This window comes from Pseudonaja textilis, chromosome 15 (assembly GCF_049901715.1).
Source record: "Pseudonaja textilis isolate UNSWEBS1 chromosome 15, rPseTex1.2, whole genome shotgun sequence".
In the NCBI taxonomy this organism is placed as follows: Eukaryota; Metazoa; Chordata; class Lepidosauria; order Squamata; family Elapidae; genus Pseudonaja; species Pseudonaja textilis.
In genome coordinates, this window is record NC_142004.1 from 5045607 (window position 1) to 5071724 (window position 26118).

Consider the following 26118-nt stretch of genomic DNA (forward strand, 5'->3'; position numbering starts at 1 on the left):
GATTGTGGGGGGAAGGGGAGGGAGGGGAAAAAAAACCTGGGGGAGGGTCAGACCGGCCGGCTCTCGGGGAAACCAGGTAAACGGCTTCGTGGGGGCAGCCTCCTCTTACACGACTCGCGGCGCGGAGGGAGGGAAGCGGCTCTTTGTTAAGGCCCCTTTCGATTCTCGGGGGTGGGTGGGCTGGGGGGAAAGGGGGTTCCGAAAGGAAGATCGCCGGGTGGGGGGCTGGGATGCTGGAGCGAAGCAGCGGTCGTGGCCTTCCCTCCGTCCCACCTCGGAGCTGAGCCTCCTCACCTGGCGTCTGTCCTTGGAATCCCCTGCCTCCCCCCCACTTCCCGGGATGAAATTTTAGGCTAGGCTAAAAGAGAGGTGCCCCTCTGCCTCCACGTCCTCTTTTTCCACACCCCCGAATATTTCCTAGAATTCTTACATCTCCCCCCACCCACCCTGACCCCCCCAACTCCTCTGATGTTGAAGGGTTCCTCACCTGGAGGGACCTGGAGCTTTGGGGGGATGCACACCTGGAGACAAATTTTGGCTGGCCTGCTTTTTTGTTGCTTGGTCCTTCTTGCAAGCTCCTCTCTGAGCTTTGAATCCAGGTGCTGAATAGGCATCTCAAAGGGAGCCAGTCTGGTGATGTGGTTCAGGGGCTGGCCTGGGAACCAGGTGATGGTGAGTTCTAGTTCCACTCTAGCCATGAAAGCCAGCGGGGTGACTGTGGGCCAATCACCAGGAGATGGTGAGTTCTAGTCCCATCTTAACAATGAAAGCTGCCTGGGTGACTTTGGCCCAATCACCAGGTGATGGCGAGTTCTAGTTCCAGTTTAGCCATGAAAGCCAGCGGAGTGACTTGGGGGTCAATCCCCAGGAGATGGTGAGTTCTAGTCCTGCCTTAGCTAGGAAAGCCAGCTGGGTGATTTGGGGTCAATTACCAGGTGATGGTGAGTTCTAGTCCCACCATAGCCATGAAAGCCAGCTGGGCGACTTTGGCCCCTCTCTCTCACCCCAACTCCTATCACAGAATTATTGATGCGGGGAAAATAGGAGGAGGAGGGAATATTATCAGTGTCTGCCACCTTGACTTATAAAATAATAAAGGTAGGATAACATTCTAATTTCTGCCAAATGTGGTGGGAACGTTCGTAGTTTGGGAAGTTGGATTCGTATCTCTTGATTCACGTTGCGGCCCTCTGGCTGCTCTTCGTTGCAGGAGGGGCTCTCTGTGCTATGTCTTTGGGGGCCCATCCCCATCCTTGGAACCCCCCAATCCCCTCTTGCCCCGGGGCTCCTTGATCTCCCACGTTGATGTGGAGTGTGTTGTGCTTCAAAGTGCTAAGAAAGATGCAGCGACGGCACAGCAGCATCACGGATAGCCTTCCACCTGAAAGGTAAGGATGCCATCGCCCGCGCAAGTGAGTTATGCCCCAGAGAGCGCCTGTTGCAGCAGAGAAGACAAGCGTTACGCCGGTTCATCCAATACCAGAACCTGCTGGCTGGGGCATTCTGGGAGTCGGAGTCCACAAGTCTTCAAATTGCCAAGTTTGGAGATGCCTGGATTAAACTATAGCACACGTTAATGTGCCACGGTGGCGCAGTGGTGAGAGTGCAGTACTGCAGGCTGCTTCTGCCTGCCTGCCGGCTGCCTGCAATTTGGCAGTTCAAATCTCACCAGGCTTAAGGTTGACTCAGCCTTCCATCTTTCCGAGGTCGGTAAAATGAAGACCCAGACGGTTGGGGGCAAGAGGCCGACTCTGCAAACCGCTTAGAGAGGGCTGGAAAGCACAATGAAGCGGTATATAAGTCTAAATGCTTCTTGCTGTTGCTATTAAAGTTACAATAATACATCCATTTAAAATAAGAAGCACAGATTGTTTGAATAACAGAATTGGAAGGAACCTGGGAGGTCTTCTAGTCCAACCCTGGACCACTTTTAGAGTAATCTGCAAGACACTCCTCTGAATGCCAACCCACTTGACAAAGATGGCTGTTGAAAAGCGCCTCTGTCAAGCCAAACACAGAATATGTTGGAAGGGACCTTGTAGGTCATCTAAACCAACCCCACCCCCGCCTAAGCAGGAGACCCTTCACCATGGCAGTCCTCTGGAAAGCTTCCAGGGATGAAGCTCCCACAACTTCTAACGTTCAACACCGAGCAGGTAAAATAAGCCTTAAAAAGTTCATCGAAACATAGCACCTGTTTTTTTTTAAAAAAAAGCTTTTGAATTGAATTCTTTATTGTCGTTGTACGTATATACACAGTATACATACAACGAAATTCACATAACATCTAGAGAAAGAAATAGGATTAAAACTAAAAATGACATCGGGCCATTTTGAGTGGATTTTTCTCTCCCCTTGTTGCTAAAAACCCTTGTTGTGTATAGATGTCAGCCTGGCCCCGGAGACCAGCTATAAAAATCCTCAGGTTTAGAAACCTCAAGATGGAAAGTGGTGCCCAGGGAGGGTTTTGCATAGTTGAGATATCTAGAGAGGAGGGCTTGGAACCGCAGAAAGCTTTGGGGAGAAGGCGAGAGTGGGGTGAATTCCCTTAATGCAAGCAGCAGATCTAAACTTAGAAATCTCCAAAGGGCTGACAATCCGGAGAGATTTTGCAACGTTGCTAAAGTCCTTTTTCTCAACGCTTTCCCTGTGGGAGCCTTCCTTTTCTGTCCACTGAATGTTTCTTTTGCATTCAAGGATGGGCCTGTAGAAGTAGTTCTCTCGACTTAAAGTAAAGGTTCCCCTTGCATCTACGTGCTAGTCGTTTCCAGCTCTAGAGGGTGGTGCTCACCTCCGTGACAAAGCCGAAGAGCCAGCGCTGTCCGAAGACGTCTCCGTGGTCATGTGGCCGGCATGACTCAACGTCGAAGGCGCACGGAACGCTGTTCCTTTCCCACCAAAGTGGCCCCTATTTTTCTACTTGCATTTTTTTACATGCTTTCGAACTGCTACGTTGGCAGAAGCTGGGACAAGATATTGGAAGATTGCTATCATGTCCCCCTTGGCTCTTCTTTTTACTAGACTAGGTTTAAAGTCTAAGAAACAGCATAAAAAATTCACCCACGATACATTCTGTTTTTTAAGTGAAGAGATACTGTGTTTCCCTATCTGTTTTTGCAAGACTCTTTCCTCATTTAATTTGGGTTTGAAGCTTTTCCCATCTGCATCCAGGAACTGAATAAAGTATATAGCACAGTGTGTTGTTGTTGTTGTTGTTTTTTAACCAAATTTGGCAACTTTAAGATGGGTAGACTTCAAATCCCAGAATTCCCCTGCCAGGCACTGTGCTTTGTAAAAATCATGCTTTTGGTTTGTGTGTTTCTAGGTCATTCTAAGATGTGATGAAAACCAACAGTGGACTATTTATTTTCTTTTTATCCTGTCGCAATGTTGTAACTCTTGGCGATTGCAAAGCTTTCGTGGAAAACCCCAGAACATAATTAAAGCAACATACCATCCAAATTGCAATAGCAACAGCACTTAGACTTATATACCGCTTCACAGTGCTTTTACAGCCCTCTCTAAGCGGTTTACAGAGTCAGCCTCTTGCCCCCAACAATCTGGGTCCTCCTTTTACCCACCTCGGAAGGACGGAAGGCTGAGTCAACCTTGAGCCTGATGGGATTTGAACTGCCAAATTGCAGGCAGCCGGCAGTCACCAGAAATAGCCTGCAGTACTGCATTCTAACCACTGCGCCACCGAGGCAATCAAATTGAAGAAGGAGGAAAAATGATAAGAGCTGTACAGGTAGTCTTCAACTTATAATAGTTCACTTTAGTGACCATTCAAACTTACAACGGTACAGAAAAAAGTGAGTTACGACCATTTTTCACACTTAACGACCATTGCAGCATCCCCAGGCATGGGTGGGCTTCTACAAGCAAAGTCAACGGGGAAAGCCAGATTCACTTAACAACGGGGTTGCTGACTTATGAACGGCAGTGATTCACTTAACAACGGAGGCAAGAAAGGTGGCAAAACGGGGCCCGAAACTCGCTTAACAATTGTCTTACTTAGCAACAGAAATTTATTGGGCACTGCCCAAATCTGGGGAAGATGGATTCACTTAACAATCGGGTTGTTAATTGGTTCACTTTTTAAAAAAATGTGGCAAGAAAAGAGGGGCAAGACTCTCTTTGCAGATGTCTCACTTAGCGACATACATGTTGGGCTTGGTTGTGGTCGTAAGTTGAGGACGACCTGTGCTCTTTCTCCATCACTCCCCCCCACCCCCTCCTGCCTTCCAGAAACCGAAGCCAAGCCATCAGCTCGGACACCAACGTGGACGAAGGGGGCGTTTTCGAGAGCCTGAAGACGGAAGCCCCCTCCCCTCAGCAGCTCTTCTCGGGGCTGGGGGGAATCCCATCAGGCAGCATCTCAGCCACCCCTTTCCAATCCAGCTTGCTCCTGGGGTCCTCCGCCGGAGGAGGCGAGGTCTTCATCCAGATGCCGGCTGCCCAGGAGGAGGGGCCAAGCCGGGCAGAGGCGGGGCTGTATCACTACCGGCCACCGCATCATCATTACCATCACAGCCACCCGAGAGGCCCCTCCCTTCTCCACATGAGCGGGGCTGACCGCCACGGGCATGCCGAAGAGACCCCCGACGAGCCGCCGGGCACCCCAGCCCCTGCCCTTCCCGAGATGAAGGCGGTCATCTCCTGGTTGCAGGACGGCCTGCCCTTCATCATGATCCTGCTGGCCAAAGTTTGTTTCCAGCACAAACTGGGTAAGGGGCTTAGTGGGAGAAGAGAGAGCGGGGGGGGGGGTCTTTCCCAGACGTTGTTTGCATGCATGTGTGCATCTTCTTTTCCTTTTAAATCAAACTTTTCTGACGCAGCTCCTCAAACACGACAGACCCTCGGAAGTTAAATCAATGGTTCCTTTATTAGGAGCAGCCCCGGCAAAAAAAAATTCTCTCTCGCCACAGGCTAACAAGTCTGTCCATCAGGGAGATGAATAGTTGTCTGCCACATCTATTCATCTCCGCCCCCTGCCTTTTATCCCCAGAGCTAGGGTGGGACTTCACTAGCAACAGTGGCTCTTCCGTCCCAAGGACCGGCCCATAGATTTCCACGGCTCTCCTCTCCTCTGCCTTCTGGGTTACCCTGGCTCCCACCTGATGCAGCTCCTCCTCCTCATCTGATTTGGCTGCTGGAGGGGCTGGCAGCCAACAGGCCACAACACAAACAGCATTTTGTATTTATTCAAATTTATTGACTGACCAACTCTGTCTAGCTGAATAAAAGCACTTGGTTAACCAACTGGGTGACCAGCATCTCCTGGCACCAGTTCTAGCAGTCTTCCAATATCTCAGGGCTTGCCCCAAAGAAGAGGGAGTCAAGCTATTCTCCAAAGCACCTGAAGGCAGGACAAGAAGCAACGGATGGAAACTCATCAGGGGGAGAAGCAACCTAGAACTAAGGAGAAATTTCCTGACAGAACAATTAGTGGTACGGCTTGCCTCCACAAGTTGTGGCTGCTCCACCACTGGAGTTTTTCAAGAAGAAATTGGACAATCATTTGCAGAAAATAAAACAACTATTATCAGATGTCACACTGAGTCCTCTCTCTCTCTCTCTCTCTCTTTCTCTCTTTCCCTTACAGGCATTGCCCTCTGCGTGGGCATGGCTAGCACATTCGCATATGCAAATTCAGCCCTTCGAGACCAAATCTCTTTAAAGGTGAGTGCAGGCCACGATTTGAGAAATAAGAGGCTGTAATGGGCATCTCTCAGGGCACAAAAATTATTCCACCTGTAATAGAAGGTGAGAAAGATCTTGGGAGACCGAGTAAAAAGATGCTGCCTGGCGGTCAGTGAGATAAGAGATCGCATAGCCCACAGCTGCATAATGGGCAGAGAAAAACACTCAGAAGAGACCCTTCCTAGTTTCTCAGGCTGTAAAGGAGGCGGCTATAATGGTATGTGGGAAAGACCTTGGGAGTTGGAGCAGAAAAGGAGAGAGGAGAGGCTGCCTAGGAAATGATTGGATAACTGGTAGCGTAGCCTCAGCTGCATGTCACATGTTGTGGTCTTTCCGCTTCCTAGGAAAAGAGATCCATCTTCATGGTTTTCTGGATCTTGGTCTTCCTTGCAGGGAACACTCTGTACTTGCTCTACACCTTCAACTCCCAACAGCTGTATAACAGGTGAGTCAGCACCTCTTCTTCTGAGAAAAAGGGACTGTTCTCTTCATGTAATGTCAAGAAATTAATTTATTTGTTCTCTCCTCTCCTGTCCTGACCTATCCTATCCCATCTATTATCCCATCCTATCCTATCCTATTAATTATCCCATCCCATCCCATGCCATACCCTACTATACATTATCCTATCCTATCCTATTAATCACCCCATCCTATCCTGTCCTGTCCTATTCATTATCACATCCTATTCTATTAACTGTCCTATTCTATCCATTATCCTATCCTACCCACCATGGGAACACTTAATCCCAAAGTATGTTTTATGGGTGCTGGTTTTTAATCCATCGGATTATAAAAGCTCCCGCCGAAAAGCAGTGAAATGAACAAAGCTTCCACTAAAATCTGAATTGCTACAAAGAAATAAGCTCAGTTTCATATCCCTTCGCTCCTTTCCCTCTGTTCTGTTCATCTTTTCATTATCTCATTGATTTGATCGTGTTTTGAGTTTTCCTTCTTTTACTGTCTTTTTTTTTTTTTTAAACTAGCCCGCTCATTTTGGCTTGTTTGGTTTTGTTTTTTAGGATTTAATTTTACCTGTAGTGCTGTGCCATATTGTGAGTACTTTGATTTTGGTTCTCTCTCTTTTCTCTCTCTCTCTCTCTCTCTTTTTAAATCACATCTCACATTAAGTTGTGCTGTAACCAAATTTGAAATGTAGATAAAAGAAGATGTAGAAGTTTTTGTCTGCAGAAGAACAAGATTTCAGTCACTGCCCTTGAAAATAACACAAATGTATTTCGCGTTTCTTGAGAATTCAAAATGTTTTGTGTTTTAACGCTCCTGCTCCAGGACCTTCCATGGTTATGTTAACTTAATTTTAGATTTCGTCCCTTGTTTGCTTTTATTTTATTCCCCTTTCCTTATAAAATTGCCTGTGCTGGAAAGTTTTATTGCAATATTCAAGCAGCGGTTCTTTCTATCGCAGCCTTTGAAAATATTATTTGATTTAGGAATGCAGAAATGTTCATGTTTGTTTATTGGCTTAACTTAAGCGGCTTGTAGTTTCACGGTTTGCTTTCACAGTCTGTGACTCTGAGTGGCGTATAATAATAAAAATTAGGAAAGAAGACCTAGATTTTAAAAAGAGATTAGATACTATACAAAATCAAAACAAACGACAAAAAGCAACAGTGGTCCATTCTTGGCTTGGCAAAGTTGGCCTCTTACTGGCTTAGTACTTTGGGCCACAACTTTCATAATCCCCCCCCCCCCATTGGCACAGATACTTACAATATCTAAGTGGACATCAAGTTAACTACTACATTAGATAGTAATAAGAATTGTAAGGGACTGGAAGCTGTTATGCTCAATAGGGTCATAAACTGAGGGCTACTTATGTTCTATCATTCATTCTAAATTTGTCCTTGATGCTCTCTGAGCTTGGTTGATTTTTTTTCCAGATATTTCATTACCCAAATTAGGTACCATCATCAGTGGTGGAAGGGAGAGGGGGAGGAGGAGGAGTGGGAGGAAGACAACTGTGTGGTCCTTAGTGCTCTCTGTGTTTGGCTGTTTTCTTGCAGACATTTCATTACCAAACTAGATAACATCATCAGTGCTAAAAGGGAGTAGGATTTGCAGAGAGGAGGAGGAGGAGGAGAGGAGGAGGAAGAAGAGAAAGAGGAGGAGGAGGGGGAGGAGGAAGAGGAGGAGGAAGAGGAAGAAGAGGAGGGGGAAGGAGGAAGAGGAGGGGGAGCGGGAGGAAGAGGAGGAGGAGGGGGGAGGAGGAGGAAGAGGAGGAGGAGTAATACAACTGTAGGCTCCTTAGTGCTCTCTGAGCTTGGTTGTTTTTTTGCAGACATTTCATTGATTTACATGATCTACATTTGGATGCTTGACATTGACTCGTATTTATGACCGTTGCAATGTTCTGGGGTGTTCTGTGATCCCCTCTGGCAAACTTCTGACTAGCCAAGTCCATGGGGAAGCCAGACTCCCTTAACGACTGTTACTAACTGAACAACTGCAGTGTTCCGCTTAACCACTGCGGCAAGAACACTTGTAAAATGGGGCAAAACTCGCCGAGCGACCCTCTCACTTAGCAACGGAGATTTGGCGCTAAAACGACTACATTAGATGTTAAGAAGAATTGTAAGGGGCTGGCAGCTCTTAAGCTCAACTGCGGTCCATAAGTTGAGGACTACCTGCAGGCAAAACAGAGCCAGGAGACTTTGACACAACGACGCAATTCTCCCAAATGGACACACCCTGCCCTTGAGTGAGATCCCCTTTGTCTTGTCGATCTCTTGTTTTCCAGCCTCATCTTCCTCAAGCCCAATCTGGACAGGCTGGATTTCTTCGACCTGATGTGGATGGTTGGGATCACAGATTTCGTCCTGAAGTATCTCACCATTGCTTTGAAGTGCCTGGTGTTGGTCCTGCCCAAGATCATCCTTGCGGTTAAATCAAAGGTAGCAGCATCTCCACGATCTTCCTCTACCGGGGGCGTGCTTTTGTCACATGTCTTAAAATGGGGTGGGGGCTCACCTAAGGCTTCCAGAATGGTCCAGAAAGACAAAAGCATGATTCACTTAAAATACTGTATATCATCATATCATTTAACAATTCCTTGCAAAGTGAAATCTGTGCAGTTGAATGGAGCTGTGATGACCCAGGGTGTGACACAAAAACACCACAGTCACAAAAGTAGAATAAATTCCCTTTAATGCCTCCAACTTGGGCCCCAAGGTCCAGCTATCCTCTGCTGGATATCAAACACTTAGTTACAGATACAGATAATCAGAGTTGGAAGGGACCTTGTAGGTCATCTAGTCCAACCCCCCCACCCAAGCGGGAGACCCTACACCATTTCTGACAAATGGCAGTCCAACTCTTCCAAAAACAGTCTACGAAGAAAGTAAATGCAGTCCTTACCCAAAGTAAAGATAATTAGAAATAAAAAAAAAACCAACACAATCCACACTGAAGTAATTAACACAGCAGGCCAGGATGATAAATTGTAGACTTCCAAAAGATAATGCAGCAACCACAGTTGGGAGGCTGTCAAAACCCAGATAAGCCTCCACGAAGATAAGGCACACTTTGCTTCCAGCAACTTTGCCACGTGCAGTTTGCCCTTTTAAACAGTCTTCCCAGCTCATGAAGGTGATCAGGGCCCTTTCCTCCCCCATAAACCATGTTGCTCCCTTATCCATTCCTCCCTGCATGCCCTAGGATGAAGAAGTGGGCCTGGGTCTTCCTCTGAGTGCCCAGCCAGCCTGTGCCCCTCTCCAGTTTCCTCCACAGCCACCAGAGCCACACTCCCACTCCCTGTCAGCTGTTCCACCTCTCCCTCAGAGTCCAACAGGGGCATGACAGGAGCTAGCAGAGTGTTTTACTGGCCGGGTGCCCTTCCTGTCACCAATGCAGAGTTTTGTTCAACAGATACAGTCTCATTATGCCCAGAGAAATATCTGCTCCTGCTTAGGATCGAACTCACGGCCTCCTGATTGTGTGGCGAGAGCTCTACCCCTAGGCCACTGCACCACTCCAGGAAGACAACATCATGGCTCACTTAAGACATATCCCCTTAACCAAAGCAGCCCTTTTCAGCCATTGAACAATTCCGGTCATCCTTGCTTGCTAGTCGTTGTTCGGCCGCACAACCATTGGGACTTTTTTTCATGGATTTAAGGACCCAAGTAGAAAAATGAAATGAGACACAGAGGGGCCCCGTGAGTCCAGATCCTTCCATTCTCCTGCCAAGCCCCCCCGCCCCCCGCCCCCCATTTCCCTGTTTCTTTTCATTGTTCCGCTTTCCATCTTCGCTGCCGAACTTTGGTGATGAAGATAAATGGAGCCTTGATTAAATCTCTCGGCTTGATTATCCTGCCAAGGGCTGAAATTTCTACGACGGGATGGAAAGTGGGTGTGGCTGGAACGGTATTCGCCCCTTCTTCTCCAGGGTGCTTGGAAGGGCTATTAATTTCTCCCTGGCAGCGATCCAAGGATATTTCTCCCCTTATGATGATGATGATGGTTTTATTTGAAGAGATTAATGGGCTGGGGCACCAGATAATCCAGTGAGGAGAGGGGGAAAAGGGGGGAAAACAGCAACCCGATCAGCCATCATCGGTCCAAGACAAATTGCAAAGCTGGAAGAGGTTCATAGCCCCTTGCTTGCGTGTCTATGAGCTGTCCCAGGTCCTCATTAATCCTTGTCCAAGAGAAGAAAGAGGTTGCATCTGTATTTCCAACCACATCAGGGGGCTGGGGAGATTGCATCTGTCGAGGGTCTTCTAATCGCTCACGGCACAGATGCTTGTTTGGAATGGCGTCTTCTGGGTTTGGGCCTCTTGATCGCTGTGGAGTTGCAGTCGGTTGGCCTTGTTTCATATTGTGTGTGTGTGTCTCTCTCTCTCTCTCTCTCTCTCTCTCTCCGTGGGTGTCTTCGCAAATCCCTTCAGTGAGGTTTCATCTGTGGGTGGAGCTTAGCTTGTGGACAGCGCAAAGATCTTCCCACGAGTTGTACGCACCGTCCGAACAAACTTGAAGCTCAGCATAATTCTGCTGGGGCCTCCATTTTGACTCCCAGAGCTCCAGAAAAAAATTGTAAATGGTCCCAAAACTGTGGCAAAGACCCATTCTTTGTTGTTGGCAGCTGGAATTGGGGGGGATCTTCTGCCACCCAACATGGATGTTCAGCCGTGAGGTAGACAAAGAGTAAGAATATGACACGTATTTACCTGCATTCCACCTTTATTATTTTTACAAGGTGGCGAACCTAACTCAAGGTGGCGAACATATCCAACACACTTTCATCCTCCTATTTTCTCCACATCAAGGAGGTGGGTTATGGGAGGTGAGCTGGCCTCGGGGAAAGTAGATGGTCCAAGGCCATGCAGATGGATTTCATACCTAAAGCAGGTCTAGAACTCCCAGTCTCCTAGTGATTGGCCCAAGGTCACCCAGCCATCTTTCATGGCTAAGGAGGAACTAGAATTCCCAGTCTCCTGGTGATTGGCCCAAAGTCACCCAGCCAGCTTTCATGGATAAGGAGGAACTAGAATTCTCAGTCTCCTGGTTATTGGGCCAAAGTCAACCAGCCAGCTTTCATGGCTAAAGCAGGACTAGAATTCTCAGTCTCCTGGTTATTGAGCCAAAGTCACCCAGCCAGCTTTCATGGCTAAAGAGGAACTAGAATTCCCAGTCTCTTGGTGATTGGCCCAAAGTCACCCAGCCAGCTTTCATGGCTAAGGAGGAACTAGAATTCCCAGTCTCTTGGTGATTGGCCCAAAGTCACCCAGCCAGCTTTCATGGCTAAAGCAGGACTAGAATTCCCAGTCTCCTGGTTATTGAGCCAAAGTCACCCAGCCAGCTTTCATGGCTAAAGAGGAACTAGAATTCCCAGTCTCCTGGTGATTGGCCCAAAGTCACCCAGCCAGCTTTCATGGCTAAGGTGGAACTAGAATTCCCAGTCTCCTGGCGATTGGCCTTTAATCACCCAGCCGACTTTCATGGCCAAGGCAGTACTAGAACTCTCCCATCTCCTGGTTCCTAGGCCAGCACCTAAACCACTCGGTCGTAAATGTGAAAAATGGCCATAAGTCACTTTTTCAATGCTGTTGTGACTCTGGTCACTAAAACGAATGATCGTAAGTCAAAGACTACCAGTAAAACCGCCTCTTTATCAGATGCAAAAAGGGGCCCTGGATCTGGACTCACCCACCGGAAACCAGGCCCTCCCGTGTGCAAAAATGCCCTTGTTTTACGCACAGCTCCTGCCTCTGCCTTTCCGCATTCAGTGTGTCTCTGCTTCATGTTGATCCACTCAGGTTTTTGCTTGGTTGCTTCTTTACTGGAGAAAATATTCCGTCCTGGTTACTCGATTTACAAGCCTGCCTTTGTTAACTGCGTTGTCGTCTTAGTGCGCTGTGGAGCGCCAAACACTTCAGTCCCTGACATAGGTCTTCTGGCTTCAAGTGCAATTCACTGTTGGCTCGGCACGAGCCAAAAATACTCCTGAAATCCAGGGCAGGTGAAAAATTGCTCACGCCCCCAGGAGGCAGTTTCCTGGCCTATATAGCTAGACAGAAGTCCTTCCTTAGTGACTGTCTCATACAGCGACCGTTGGCAGCTGTGATGCTGATGAATGAATGAATTTGATGTTTATTCCACCTTTATTATTGCTTATAAATAACTCAAGGTAGAAAACCTACTGAATATTCCTTCCTCCTCCTATTTTCCCCACAGCAACAGCTCTGTGAGGTGAGTTGGGCTGAGAGTCCACGATCACCCAGCTGGCTTTTTTGCCTAAGGCAGTACTAGAACTCCTTGGCACCTGGTGATTGGCTTAAAGTCACTCAGCCGGCTTTCATACTTAAGGCAGGACTAGAAATTTACCATCACCCAGTTCCTAGGCTAGTTTTCATGGTTAAGGCTGGACTAGAACTCCCTGTCACCTAGTGATTGGCCCAAAGTCACCCAGCTGGCTTTCATGCCTCATGCAGGACTAGAACTCCCTGGCACCTGGTGATTGGCTTAAAGTCACTCAGCCGGCTTTCATAGTTAAGGCAGGACTAGAAATTTACCATCACCCAGTTCCTAGGCTAGTTTTCATGGTTAAGGCTGGACTAGAACTCCCCGTCACCTAGTGATTGGCCCAAAGTCACCCAGCTGGCTTTCATGCCTCATGCAGGACTAGAACTCCCTGGCACCTGGTGATTGGCTTAAAGTCACTCAGCCGGCTTTCATACTTAAGGCAGGACTAGAACTCACCATCTCCTGGTGATCGTCCCAAAGTCACCCAGCTGGCTTTCATGCCTCAGGAGGGACTAGAACTCACCATCTCCTAGTGATTGTCCCAAAGTCACCCAGCTGGCTTTCATGCCTCAGGCAAGACTAGAACTCACCGTCTCCCGGTTCCTAGGCTAGCCCCCTAAACCACTGCACCAAACTAGCTCTGGAGAAGTCTTCAAGCTTTGAAGTCTTCTCGACTGAGGAAGGTGCGAGAAACCCATAACTCCACAAGAAATGTGTCAAAGCATTTTATTTGATTTTTTGGAAAAAAGAAAAGATAAACGGAAGGCGAGGGCTGTTTGGAAAGCAAACACACAGAAGTCATTGTCAGCATGGCAGTTGCGGGAAGTTGCCGCTGTATGTTTCGTGAATATTTAGCAAAGCGATTCAGGAACCGGGTGAGTGAGAAATCCAGTCATCTGGCAGTTCCTAAACCCCCACTACTAAGAGTATGCCTTTCCTCTCCCCCCCCCCAAACTCCCTCCCTCCCTCCCTCCTTACTTCACACCCCTCAAGCTGTCACTTCTTAGCCGAGCAAATGAAATTCTGTCATTTGCCTCCCAGAGGGAAATAGATCCCTCCGGCGTCCACATGGCTCGGGCTGTTTTAATTTACTTCCATTCATGTTCAACGGAAGCAAATGGGAACGGCGCCTTGTTTGTTTTTAACGGGGGCTTCGACTTTGGAGTGGGGGGAACAGAAGGAGACCCTGGTTCGGGCCACATCCGTCATAAAGTTTTCTGGAGGTTCTTTGGCTTCCCGGTTTAGAACGAAGGGAAGACTCATCAGCCATAGCCTGCATTTCTTCGAGGCCCCAAAGATAAACAGCCGGTTGTGGAATTTGGGGAGGCTGATAGATGGGATGGTCTCAGTTGGGTCTGTTCAAAATGAGCGGCTGCATTTTTTGCAATGGGCTAATAAAACACTCGATCTAAGTTTGGGAGAGGTTTGCAGGTGACACAACGCCAGGATCGAACTGCTGAACTTTGACTTTAGGCCAATCACCGGGAGACGGTGAGTTCTAGTCCTGTCTTGGGTGTGAAAGCCAGCCGGGTGACTTAGGGATAATCACCAGGAGACGGTGAGTTCTAGTCCTGCCTTAGGTGTGAAAGCCAGCTGGGTGACTTTGGGCCATTCACCAGGAGACTGTGAGTTCTAGTCCCGCCTTAGGCGTGAAAACCAGCTGGGTCATCTTGAGTCAATCACCAGGAGACAGTGAGTTCTAGTGCCGCCTTAGCCATGAAAGCCAGCTGGATGACTTTGAGCCAATCGCCAAGAGACTGTGAGTTCTAGTCCTGCTTTAGGCAATGAAGCCAACTGGATAACTTTGAGCCAATCACCAGGAGACTGTGAGTTCTAGTCCTACCTTAGGTACGAAAGCTGGGAAACGCCTGCAGGAAAACTACCAAACCAAGAGAGCACTAAGGACCCTCCCACAAGTCCTCCTTCCCCCCCTCTTCTCCCCCTCCTCGTCCTCCCCCTCTCCATAAACCCCACTCCTTTCTAGCACTGATGATGTTACCTAATTGGGTAATGAAACGTCTGCCACAAAACCGCCAAGCTCAGAGAGCACCAAGGACCCCACATGGGTTCCTGAATCGTAGTAGATGAGAAAAGGGTGACTACTGAGAGAAGAGATGTCCAAAGTGGGGAAAAGGGTGTCCCAGAAAACTCCATCACCGGGAGCCACCCTTCCTCCTTCTCTTGCTTGGAGAGAGTCGGCTGAGAAATGCAGTTGAGAGGAATTTGAAAGAATTCTCAAGCTGCCTGGGAATAAAGCGGAAAGACAGAAGCCCTGACTTATTTTATTTTTTTACCAGGGAAGGAAACTTCTAAGCGCCTATAACAACATCCGTTGGCACCCTTGCGTTGTGATGGGACTGGTTACTCCGGCACCCTTGGCCTGGCCCAGTGGAGGGTCTGTTTAACCCCCCCAATTTCACCCAGCTTTGTACCAATCTTGCCAAACTCAAAAGAGATTTTTGTAACCCGTCACCGGGAAAATATCTCTTTCCCCTCCCACCTGCAAAACCCCAACTAGCTGCGGGGTGTCTTTTGTTCCCGGGGGAAGACTACGGAGGGCAGCGGGGAGGGGAAAAAAAAGTCCTCGCCCCATCTGCCTTTAACTTCGAGGTTGCTCCAACAGCCCATCCCCACCTCCATGTTAATCTGTTAAGTGGCCGGCCCCTGGGACCCCTCCCGGTTGCCACTGCAGATATGTGGCGCGATGTCCCCCGAGGTCTGGCAGCGCGGCTCAGCTTTGGAGCTGGCATGCTGGCGTGACTTCACTCTGCGTCCCCCAGGATATGAGATCATGAGAATGCCGAAGTCCTCCCTGGGCTTCGGTGCGTTCAGCGGGTAAGAACAGCCTCCGAATGATCTCATCTGGGCGGGGAGGTGGAGGGTGGGGGGAGAAAACAGGAGAAACTGGCAGGGCCCGTGGCTGCTCTTCTCCTGGCCCCTAAGGGTCTGGGTCTGGGTCTCTCTCTCTCTCAATATCTCTTTCTCTCTCTCATATTCTCTCTCATCTCATTCTCTCATCTGATTCTTTCTCTCATCTCTCTCTCTCTCATCTCTCTCTCTCTCATTCTCTCATTTCTCTTTCTCATTCTCTCATCTCATTCTCTCTCATTCTCATCTCTTTCTCTCTTATCTCTTTCTCTCATTCTCTCATCTCTCTCATTATCTCTCTCATTCTGCCTCTTTCTCTCATTCTCTCTCTCTCTCCCCCTCTCTCATTCTCTCATTTCTCTTTCTCATTCTCTCATCTCATTCTCTCTCATTCTCATCTCTCTCTCTCTCTCATTCTCTCATCTCTCTCATTCTCTCCCATTCTGCCTCTTTCTCTCATTCTCTCTCTCTCTCTCTCTCTCCCCCTCTCTCCCTCTCTCTCTCTCATTCTCTCATTTCTCTTTCTCATTCTCTCTCATTCTCATCTCTCTCTCATCTCTCTCATTCTCTCTCATTCTGCCTCTTTCTCTCATTCTCTCTCTCCCCCTCTCTCTCCCTCCCTCCCTCCCTCCCCCTCCCTCGCTCTCATCTTCCCCCTCCCCATCTCTACTGATTCCTTCCTGGACTGGAAGCCTCTAAATTCATTTCCCAGCTTCAAACAGCTTCCTCCAGGCTCCTGACACTTGTCAAACTGGGGCTTGCCGCCCGAGGGGAATATTGAGGCGATCCGATGCCCCTTGTTTTTAAGGAGAAGAGTCGGGGTCAACTTATTCTCCAAAGCATCTAAGGACAAGAAGTAACATAGTTGACTTTGCTTGCCAGAAGGTCACCAAAAGGGATCCCAGGACACTGCGACTGTCATAAATGTGAGCCGAGCATCTGAATGTTTACATCGCACCACCACGAGGAAGCCTCGGTTGTCATAAGTGCGTGAAAAGCGGCTGTCGGTCACTTTTTTCAGTGCCGTCATAATGCGGGAATGGCCACTAAAGTAACAGTCGTTACGTCGAGGGCTACCCGTATCCTGGAAGTGCTCCGCTGGGTAGCCAGGAAGGAGGGCCGGGGAGGCAAAAAGTTTCTCTTAAGTGGGACAAGGGAGAGGGCAGCAATTCCCCAAGAAGGAAGATATGACGACTTTATTTTCAACCTGCCCTTCCCGTCCCAGAGGGGCAGCCGAGCAGAAGGTAAACACCGGCCAAAATTGCTTTGCAGCTCCCCGGAGACCACGCTGAGTTCATCCCAGCAGCCTCTCTGCTGGAACAGTTCAGACGTCCTGGATTTCCTCCCATGGCATCTTGAATTTTGGGGGAGTCCCTTCTGAGCCAAACAAAAGGTGTGCGATCGAGAAAAAAACGAAACCCCGAGGGGATGCTTTTCTTCAAAACAGCTCAGCCTGCTTCTGGATGGAAGCTGCTCTTCAGGCGTGATTGTGTGCTACTAAATGTATTAGTTTCGTTTCGTTTACTTTATGGACATTGCACCTCGTACAACGGAATTAAATACCGTCTTCAGTGCACATCAGGACACGAAAATAAACACAAACGCACATCTTTCACACTCCATACATTGAATGGGAAACCCCTGATACTGCATCAATATTGCACTTCACAGTAGAATTCAATAGTTACTGCCCTGGGATAGAAGCTGTTTTTCAGCCTATTTGTCCTTGTTTTTATTATCCTGCACCGTCTGCCAGATGGTAATAGTTCAAAAAAAAAGGGGTGCCCAGCATGAGATGGATCTTTGAGAATGTTTTGAACTTTCTTAAGGCAGTGGGAGCTATAAAGCTCTTCCAAAGAGGGGAAGAGGGCAACCAGTGATCCTCTGGGCAATGACATTCACCCTCCGGAGTGCTTTCCTATCTACCACTGTGCAACTGGCAAACCCTACAGAGGGGCAATATGTTAAAATGCTCTCTATGGTGCAGCGGTAGAAGGTCACCAGCAGTATTTTATTCCGTTGTTATTTCCTGAGAAGCCTCAGGTGGTATAATCTTTGCTGGGCCCTTTTGACCAGGGCTGCAATGTGAGCCCCCCAGGTCAGGTCCTCTTTCAGGGTAACACCCAGAAGCTTAAAATTGGCCACTTGCTCCACTCGGTCTCCATTGCAAGGAAATTAAAAATACTTGTGGCTGGATAAAGCTAAGTAGCTTGTTTTCTTCTTCCAGGGCTGAGAAACACAGGGACTAGCTCAAAGTCATCCAGTTTTGTCCCTAAAGTGGGACTAGAACTCCCACTCTCCCATCCTGGTGCTTTTCCCACCATAGTTTAAGCCCTGTCTTCCATTTGGATGAATGAAAGCTCTTGGTAGTTTTGTTGTTTTTGCAAGCTATTCAAACCTCGATATTGTTGGACGAAGATGACTTATTCGTGATGAATTGAATGATGCATCTAATTCCACATTGTGGAATTAAGTGAGGCCCCTGAGATATTTAAGGATTCCTCAGAATAAGATCCACTGTGTTCGTTGCGATGGATTCTCTTGCAAAAGGGAGCAGAGCTGCAATTTCTTGTCTCCAGTTCCTGTTTTCTCCTTCTCTCTCTTGCAGGGGAAGTTCTACCTGGTCATTGAAGAAATAAGCCAGTTGTTCCGTTCTCTGGTCCCCATCCAGCTGTGGTATAAGTACATCATGGGAGATGATCCATCCAGCAGCTATTTCCTTGGGGGCAGTCTTCTCATCATGTACAGCCTCTGTAAAGTAAGTGGTTGCTCTCAGGAGCTTCTCAGTCGTCCAGGTCTTGGTTGTCCCAAAGGTGTTTTTTCAAAAGCCAACTGGACTTTCCCAGTTTTTCCCTGAAGACGTTTCACTTCTCATCCAAGAAATTTCTTCAGTTCTCTACTAACCCTCACCCTGGGTTCTTCAGTCAGAAAGGAAGAAGCGACTTGGATGAGAAACACAATACCTTAAAGGAAAAACAAAGCCCACAATCCTCTGCATGGATTGCCCCTGTGGTTTTATAGGACAGAGGGGGAGAAAGCTAACCCCTCAGATGGTAAGAACCCAAGTGACTGGTCAGAAAAGGAGGCCCACGCTCATTGGTAGCCTCCCACTACTATGAATAAGGACACACGTTCAATTTCGCAGCTACTAAGATTGTTGGGCAAGCAGGCTCAAAAACAGCCAGGGAAGTGATTGAAGCAGAGGTGGGTATTCAGCAGGTTCTGACCAGTTCTGGAGAACCGGTAGAGGAGATTTTCAGTAGTTCGGAGAACCAGCCAATCCCACCTCTGACTGGCCCCGCCAACCCCATCTATTCTCTGCCTCCCAAGTCCCAGCTGATTGGCTGGGTCTTCTTTGCTTGCCCTGCACAGGAGAACGGAGCTGGAAAGCAGGTTAGTGAGGAGGGATTGGGGATTTTGCAGTAACCTTCCCCTGCCAGGCCCACCAAGCCACGCCCACAGAACCAGTAGTAAAAAAAATTTGAATCCCACCGCTGGATTGAAACCTGGGAAACAGGCTTCTTGTCAGTCAACAGAAGTGCTGGTTTAATTCCCAGCTTATCCAATACTTAGAAAGTGAGGGCACAAGCCAGCTGCTAACCACTTAAAAGCCAGCCTTCAACACACTCCAATCGACATCTAAAAAGCCACATACAACAAGCACCATATAAATACCACAAACAGAACAGCACACACTGTGCTAGAAGGAAATTCCCAGAAGATGGGCTACAGCTTAGTAGACAAAAGTGACCGATCCCAGTGACCGATCCAGATTGGATCCTTGATAAGCTTTGCCTGCTGATTCTTGTAAATCAGACATCTGGTGAAGCTAGGAGAGCGAATCTTGCTTCTTTTCTACTTGATTTTCTTCGTTTTACTCAGTTCTTTGATTTATATACCACCTGCTCCAACCAACGACCCCGCTTGTATTCCGACGACATCCGGCTCGATCTTTCTCCTCTGCCCTTTTCTGTCCTTCACACCCATCCGTCATTGAGATCCTTTCTGGCTATTTCCTTCTCGTTATTAATGGCTGAATTGTAATGACAGAGTGTGGAGATTGCAAACATTTATATGTCAGCTGACGATGCAGCTGTCAACTGTCCCAATATGCAAGCAAAAGAAATTCCTTTTTTCCAAGGATATAGCTTTGCTGATCATTCCCCAGAGGTGCAGAAGAAGCGAAGCCGGATCTGAGGTTTTTGCGCAAAAAGCAGCCTAGATAAAAGTTGAGACTCTAGAAAGAGTGCAGAGAAGAGCAACAAAGATGATTAGAGGGCTGGAGGCTAAAACATTGCTCGAACTGGGTATGAATCTGATGAAAAGAAGGACTAGTGGGGACAGAATAGCAGTCTTCCAATATCTCAGGGGCTGCCCCCAAAGAAGAGGGAGTCAAGCTATTCTCCAAAGCACCTGAAGGCAGGACAAGAAGCAACGGATGGAAACTAACCAAGGAGAGAAGCAACCTAGAACTAAGGAGGAATTTCCTGACAGTGAGAACAATTCACCAAGGGAACAACTTGCCTCCAGAAGTTGTAAATGCTCCAACGCTGAAAGTTTTAAAGAAGTGATTAGATAACTATTTGTCTGGTGGTGTAGGGTTTCCTGCCTAAGCAGGGTTGGACTAGAAGACCTCCAAGATCCCTTCCAACTCTGTTATTCAGTTTGATTTGATTTGATTTGATTTGATTTGATTTGATTTGATTTGATTTGATTTGATTTGATTTGATATGATATGATATGATATGATTTGATTCGACTCGACTCGACTCTACACTACACTACTCCATTCTACTCTATTCTAATTTTATTCTACTCTACTATAATTCTGATTTTATTCTACTCTACACTACTCCACTCCACTCTAATTCTAATTCTAATTCTATTCTACTCTGTCTCTCTTTTCCCCCTGGTCACTTACTGCCCATTGTCCACCAATCATATATAGCCAGTTAGTTTTGGGAACAGTCTGCACCTTTCTGAGATTTTCCAGCGTTAGACTTTGAGGTGAATAGAAATTCTCTCAGGCCAGGGCAGTGTCCTTAAATCCCTCAATTCCCTCCCAGTTCGCCATACATTCCAGTGACTCTCCCCCTCCCCCCACCAGTTTCTCTTGTCTGGTTGCAAGCAGAGATGCACGAGAAGTCAACCATGACACAAGCATTACAAAAAGCCAACGCCTGCCTCTTCAAAACAGGCTTGTTGTCAACTTCGTTTCTCAAGTACCGATCAGAAACTGCCGCTGTGTCTGTCTGGAGGTGCCTTCCCAAATTCAAACTCCATTAAATTTCAATGAATCCATTGATCTCAAGCACTGCAATTCTATTTATCTGTTCTTGGAAGCGATTGGCTTCACTCAGACCCACTTAAAGAAGCCGGCAGAAATTTAGTTGAATGTGGTTTGTCTCAAGATGACTTGGAAGTGCAGCCTTCCCTTAGCAATGGTGTGATAACAAGCCTAGCCATCCTATTAAGTGATCCATTTTTCATGCCAAGCTGTTCTGGAAAAGGAAAACACCCCCCTTCATTTTTAGCTAAAATCACTTGTTGGCAGTCACTCCTCAATGAACATTTAGGCTGTTTTGGTCCCAATTTTAGGCACGAAACTGAGAAACATTGGGAGTAATAATAATATGTCATTGTGTATAACTTCTGTTGAGTCCACCCTGAGCCCACAAAAGAGATTTATGGTGCCTGAAAAGCTGCCAAATTTATTCTTGGGAAGAAGTCGACATGAATATGCTCGCGCCAATCAGTGAGTTGGGATCTTCGAAAGCTTGTACAGGCATAAATGTGTTCTTGGCTCTTTCGTTAGTCATCTATGAATCCTTAATCCACATAACTGCCTCACTGGAAATGCAAAAGAAAAAGAAAGAGAAGAACTAGAGGGTGTTTTTAGCCATTCCAGATCTTGCTCCTTGGAGGATTGAATTCAGTTTCTTTTGAGTCAGGCATTGTAGGAGAAGGAGTGGCAAAACCTGGAGGTGGAGTCAAGAGAGGGATTAGCCTACAATCCCTATGTAGCCACAGATGAACTCAGTTCAATCTCCCTTAAATTCCATTGACCCGTAACTAACTCCTAGAAGGTGTCAACCATTAGTTGAGAAGATTCTTCCGCATAGACATGAGCAACAGCAGATCAATTTGATTGGACTTTCACATGCAAACCTGGCCTTTCGTGCCCGACAGGCACAGATTGACCACTGAATGTAACTTAATGGTGTGATGCAAGGGCACAAATAGACACGATGAGAAAGGTTCCCCCATTCCTATGAAAAGGACCAGATAACAGAGGAAGGTAGGGGATCCTTACTCCCAACAGCAACCGCCTTTCAGCTCAGGTAATAAGGAATTAAAATATATCTGCAGAACCCAAGCTACCTTTGATAGCACCACCAAAAATGGATAGCAAAGCGGTCCAACGTTGACAGTGCGATTTAAAATCAATTTTGGAAATAGGAAGGAGGGATTTTCCTCTCAGAGGCCCTCTGTTATCTCCCCCATCCTTAAAAACTCATGAAATGGGACGCACACACACACCCCAAGCAGCCATACTCCTTCTGTTGGCCTCACCTGCTTATGGATGACTTTATGGGGTCCTCCAGATCAGGGATCACCAACCTTTCGGACCTCAGGGACCACTAAATTCATAATTTTAAATCCCATGGACCTGTTCTGCCTAATGACTGGCTAGGTGGGCGTGGCTAGGTGATTGTGTGACTGGGTGGGCCTGGCCAATTTGATGTCACTCATCTCGCAGGGGGTGCCTCGCTGGCCTCTCCTTGCCCCTCCCCTCCCAGCCTCTCCTCGCCTGCCCGCTCAACAGGAAGCAGCGGTTGGAGCAGCCATCACGAGAAAGAGTGGGCCAAACCGCTGGCTCCATTCAAATTGGATCTGGCCGAGAAGGAGGCTCAGCAGAAGCACCTCACTGAGGACTAGGAGCATGGGCTTTCCAAGCAGAGGGAAGACCTACGGGAGTGCTAGGCCAGGTGGAGGCACCTGTAGGCTCAGCAGGCTGAGAAGGTCAGCCAGTTCCAGGGCATGATACAGTCCCACTGGGTCTTCGCCACCAGCGGCCCTTCCCTCCAGCCCTCGCCCAAAGCCCCTCCCCCTCAGGAGGCTGAAGCAGACCCCAAGTCGGAATTTCTGCCCCCTCCGACCCACACGAAAAGACCCCCAAGGTGGAGACTCTCTGCAGCAACACAAACGTTCATTGCACGTATACGGCCCAGGGGCCGTAATTTGAGGACCCCTGATTGAGTGCAATATAAAAAAAAATGCCAATAATTTTTCCTGCAGACCACCAAAATTTTCTCACCACCACCAGCGGTCCACGGACCACCAATTGGTGACCACTGCTCCAGATCACTGGATAACTTTCGGTAACCCTTCAGGAGGCTGGGATCTCAGGTGCAATCTCACCCTATTCAGATGTTGCCTTGTGTAGATGGACCCTCTTGATCTATAAAGTAGGATTCTGCCACCTATGATGCATGCAGATCAAACCTGGCTTGCTCACCTTGGCTAAGCCTGCTATAGGACCATCTCCTTTCTTGCAAGGGGCAAGTTTGCCGCTTGCTCAACAGGCCAGTATCAAGAAAGGGATTTCTCCCCACCTCCATAATCCTCTCTGGATTCTCCTACATGGTTTATTTACCATGTGGCAAATCATGCATCGAATAGCAATATAAATTAACCTTTCAGTCAGAATACAGGACCTCCGGAAGCTTTATTCACCTACCCCAAAGGTGGTTTTTCAAGAGGCAACTGGACTTTCTTTGTTTTTCTTTGAAGACCTTTCGCTTCTCATCCAAGAAGCTGGCCTGGATGGTGGGAAAGGGAAGGATTTAGACTCCTTGCAGACAAGCTGGTCATCTGCATTCTTTTAGAGGGTCCTTGAGGCCACTTGGAGGTTTTAATCTGTGTCCTCAGGGTCACCTGAAGAGCGGTAGTGGGTGCGGAGCCTTCTTGGAACGGCTGAAAGGACCGTGTTGTAGACTGCAGATAGATGATATCATATCCTTCCCTCTCTTTTAAGAGAGAGGGGTGTTCAATTTTGACATCGATGGCCTCTTTTGACCCCTCTCTCAAACCAGCTGTCCTCTCTGTCCAAAATCTGGACTTTGCCGTCTTCCAAAGAGCAACCTTTTGTCTTTTAAATGCAGATGGACGGCGGAGTCTAGTCCTGATGGGTTTGTTCTCCTATGTTGCGCCATGCTGTTTATTCTCTTCTGTTGCAACCTCCTGTTCACTGAGTTTTTTTCCTCCATCTTCCATTTTAGTCTTTTGACATCTGTGGCCGTTTGGGAAGCGTGACCCGGGCAGTCAAAGTCCTCTGTGCCCCTCAGGTGGGTAGGCAGCTGCTTCGCCTTTCTAAACTTGAGGCAACTCTGCCTTTTTGGCAACTGTACAGAAAGTTGTTGTTGTGTTAATGGAGAGGTTGGCTTGGAAAACTCTCTATCCCCCCCCCTCGTAATTTCTTTGGGGAGTTTGAGATAATGCTCTCACCTCAGACAGTCAGGAAGAGCTGAAGGTGGAATCCGCTGCCAGCCATTCTGAATTTTTTTTTTTTTGATGACTTGAAAGAGGGGTGGACAGGTTCAAGGGCATCGGCTCCCAATGGCTGCTAATATTATGGCCTTTTGCTGCTTCCTGAAATGAAGGAAGCATCTTTAAAATTCATCTTAGGGGAGAAGAGAAGCAAGACGGCTTCTGCCTTCCAGCCCCCTTCTCTCTACTTCTCCTGTCTCTGTCTCCCACTAAACATGTTTTTACAAGTATTTATTTATTAGTTATTTTTATTTATTTGATTTGTCAGTCGTTTACAAGGTAATAAGTATAAGTATAAACATGAGCAAGAATACAGGAAATAGGTATGAATAAATGGGGACAATAGGACAGGGATGGTAGGTACGATGGTGCACTTATGCACACCCCTTACTTTAAGGTTAACGTTTTGGGGGTTAGAGGATGTAACAACAGAGTCAGGTAGTGCATTCCAGGCATTGTTGCTGAAGTCGTACTTCCTGCAATCAAGTTTGGAGCGGTGTGATCACAAAGACCACATAGCCCATGCCTTGGCTTCTCTCCCTCAGCCAGGTTCCCCTGACAAGGCACCTGTGTTGGTGCCCATCTCCACGCCTTCCTGGAGCAAGTTCCCCTCTTAACACTGACCTTTTCCTTTCGATAGAGCTACGGGGTCCGTGCAAGCAACCAGCAGTGCAGCGAGGCGGGCGACATCTGTGCCATCTGCCAGGCTGAATTTAGAGAAGCAGTGATGCTCTTGTGCCAGGTAACTAAGGAGGGTGGGTGGTTTCTGGAGAAGCCCAGGACAATCGAGACAAATGAAGCTCCCAATCGTTGCAGATATAGTCCTAATTGCCACAGCTCTGTCTTACGTCTAAGGATATTTACCCGCATAGTAGGGCTATTATTATTATTATTGTTGTTGTTGTTGTTGTTGTTCATATTTCCTACTACCTTCTCTTACTGGTATCTTATAATTATATTACTTTGTTGTTTGTAGTTACACTAAGAGCTTCTGCACTGGAGACAAATTCCTTGTGTGTCCAATCACACTTGGCCTATAAAGTATCCCATCCCATCCTGCATTCTGCATCCTGCATTCTGCATTCTGCAGTATAGTCTAGTCTAGTCTAGTCTAGTCTAGTCCAGTCTAGTCTAGTCTAGTCCAGTCCAGTCCAGTCCAGTCCAGTCCATTCTCTATTCCTATTCCTATTCCTATTCCTATTCCTATTCTATTCTATTCTATTCTATTCTATTCTATTCTATTCTATTCTATTCTATTCTATTCTATTCTATTCTATTCTATTCCTTTTATCTTGACAGCATGTTTTCTGTGAAGAATGCCTCTGCCTCTGGTTTGACCGCGAGAAGACATGTCCACTCTGCCGCTCCGTAGCCGTGGAAACCGTGCGCTGCTGGAAGGACGGTACCACCTCTGCTCATTTCCAGGTGTATTGACTTGCAGGATGTCCCCAAAATGCCGAGTAGTTATCTTAGTGAGGAAGGGTAAGAGGGAGCATTCTTCAGAATATCTCTGTAGAGTCACTGTAAACTCCCCCTTTCTTGCATAAGGCAAGTGGCAAAAATTCCTCATCTTTTCTCTGGAGCATCAGTTATTGGTGGGAACGTGAATGTTGACTTCCTTCCATTCCTTCCTTGCTTGTCAAACTGCTTTACTCTTAAAACAATTGGGTACTTAATCGAGATCCTGAGTTACATCCGTTCTGTCACCAGGAGCCCCCGGTGGCACGGTGGTTAAAGGGCAGTATTGCAACCTAACTGCCCACCGTCTGGAGTTTGATCCTGACAGGCTCAAAGTTCACTCAGCCTTCCATCCTTCGGAGGTCAGTAAACTGAGGACCCAGATTGTTGGGGGCAATAGGTTGACATCGTAAACCACCCGGAGAGTGTTGGGAAGCACTGGGGAGGGATATATCAGTCTAAATCCTATTGCTGTTGCTATCTCTTATATAGCTTTTGAGAGATACAGGGATGGGGGTGGGGAGAATCACAAAGGTATGTAATTAACCTATGGAACTCATAATGACAAGATGAGGAATTGGACCAGTTTCAACAATACCTCTACCAATGGCTGCTAATTGTGATGGCTAAATACAATATCTATATGTAGACTTATTCAGTTGTTGGGTCCAGCATAAGGAGAGGACCACTGCCTTCAGGGCCTGAGTTGTCCACGTCTGATCAGCCTCTTTTGGAAATAAAGAATCCAGCAGGATCCCTTGAGTGTTGTGAGATAAA

The 26118-nt window shown here is 47.5% G+C and overlaps 1 protein-coding gene across 2 annotated transcripts; it reads left to right on the plus strand.

Moving 5' to 3' along the window:
* The first annotated feature begins 6 nt into the window (after window positions 1-6).
* Window positions 7-26118, plus strand: RNFT2 (ring finger protein, transmembrane 2). Of its 2 annotated transcripts, XM_026718643.2 has the most exons (10): window positions 7-76; window positions 1211-1388; window positions 4249-4727; window positions 5606-5682; window positions 6048-6148; window positions 8462-8615; window positions 17942-18091; window positions 23616-23681; window positions 24524-24625; window positions 25183-26118. In XM_026718643.2, the coding sequence occupies exons 2-10, from the start codon at window positions 1306-1308 to the stop codon at window positions 25315-25317; spliced, it is 1347 nt and encodes a 448-aa protein (XP_026574428.1). In that variant the 5' UTR covers window positions 7-76; window positions 1211-1305; the 3' UTR covers window positions 25318-26118. The 2 variants fall into 2 exon arrangements, with proteins under 2 accessions (XP_026574428.1, XP_087769376.1); XM_087913250.1 differs by lacking the exon at window positions 23616-23681 and having other exon boundaries at window positions 25183-25443.

Excerpts from the sequence above, each read along its gene's own strand:
- RNFT2 (XM_026718643.2), top strand. The coding sequence starts at position 1,306 with ATGTGGAGTGTGTTGTGCTTCAAAGTGCTAAGAAAGATGCAGCGACGG. Across the intron at positions 4,728-5,605 it reads TTGTTTCCAGCACAAACTGG|GCATTGCCCTCTGCGTGGGC; the intron begins GTAAGGGGCTTA and ends TTTCCCTTACAG. Across the intron at positions 23,682-24,523 it reads AAGTCCTCTGTGCCCCTCAG|AGCTACGGGGTCCGTGCAAG; the intron begins GTGGGTAGGCAG and ends TCCTTTCGATAG.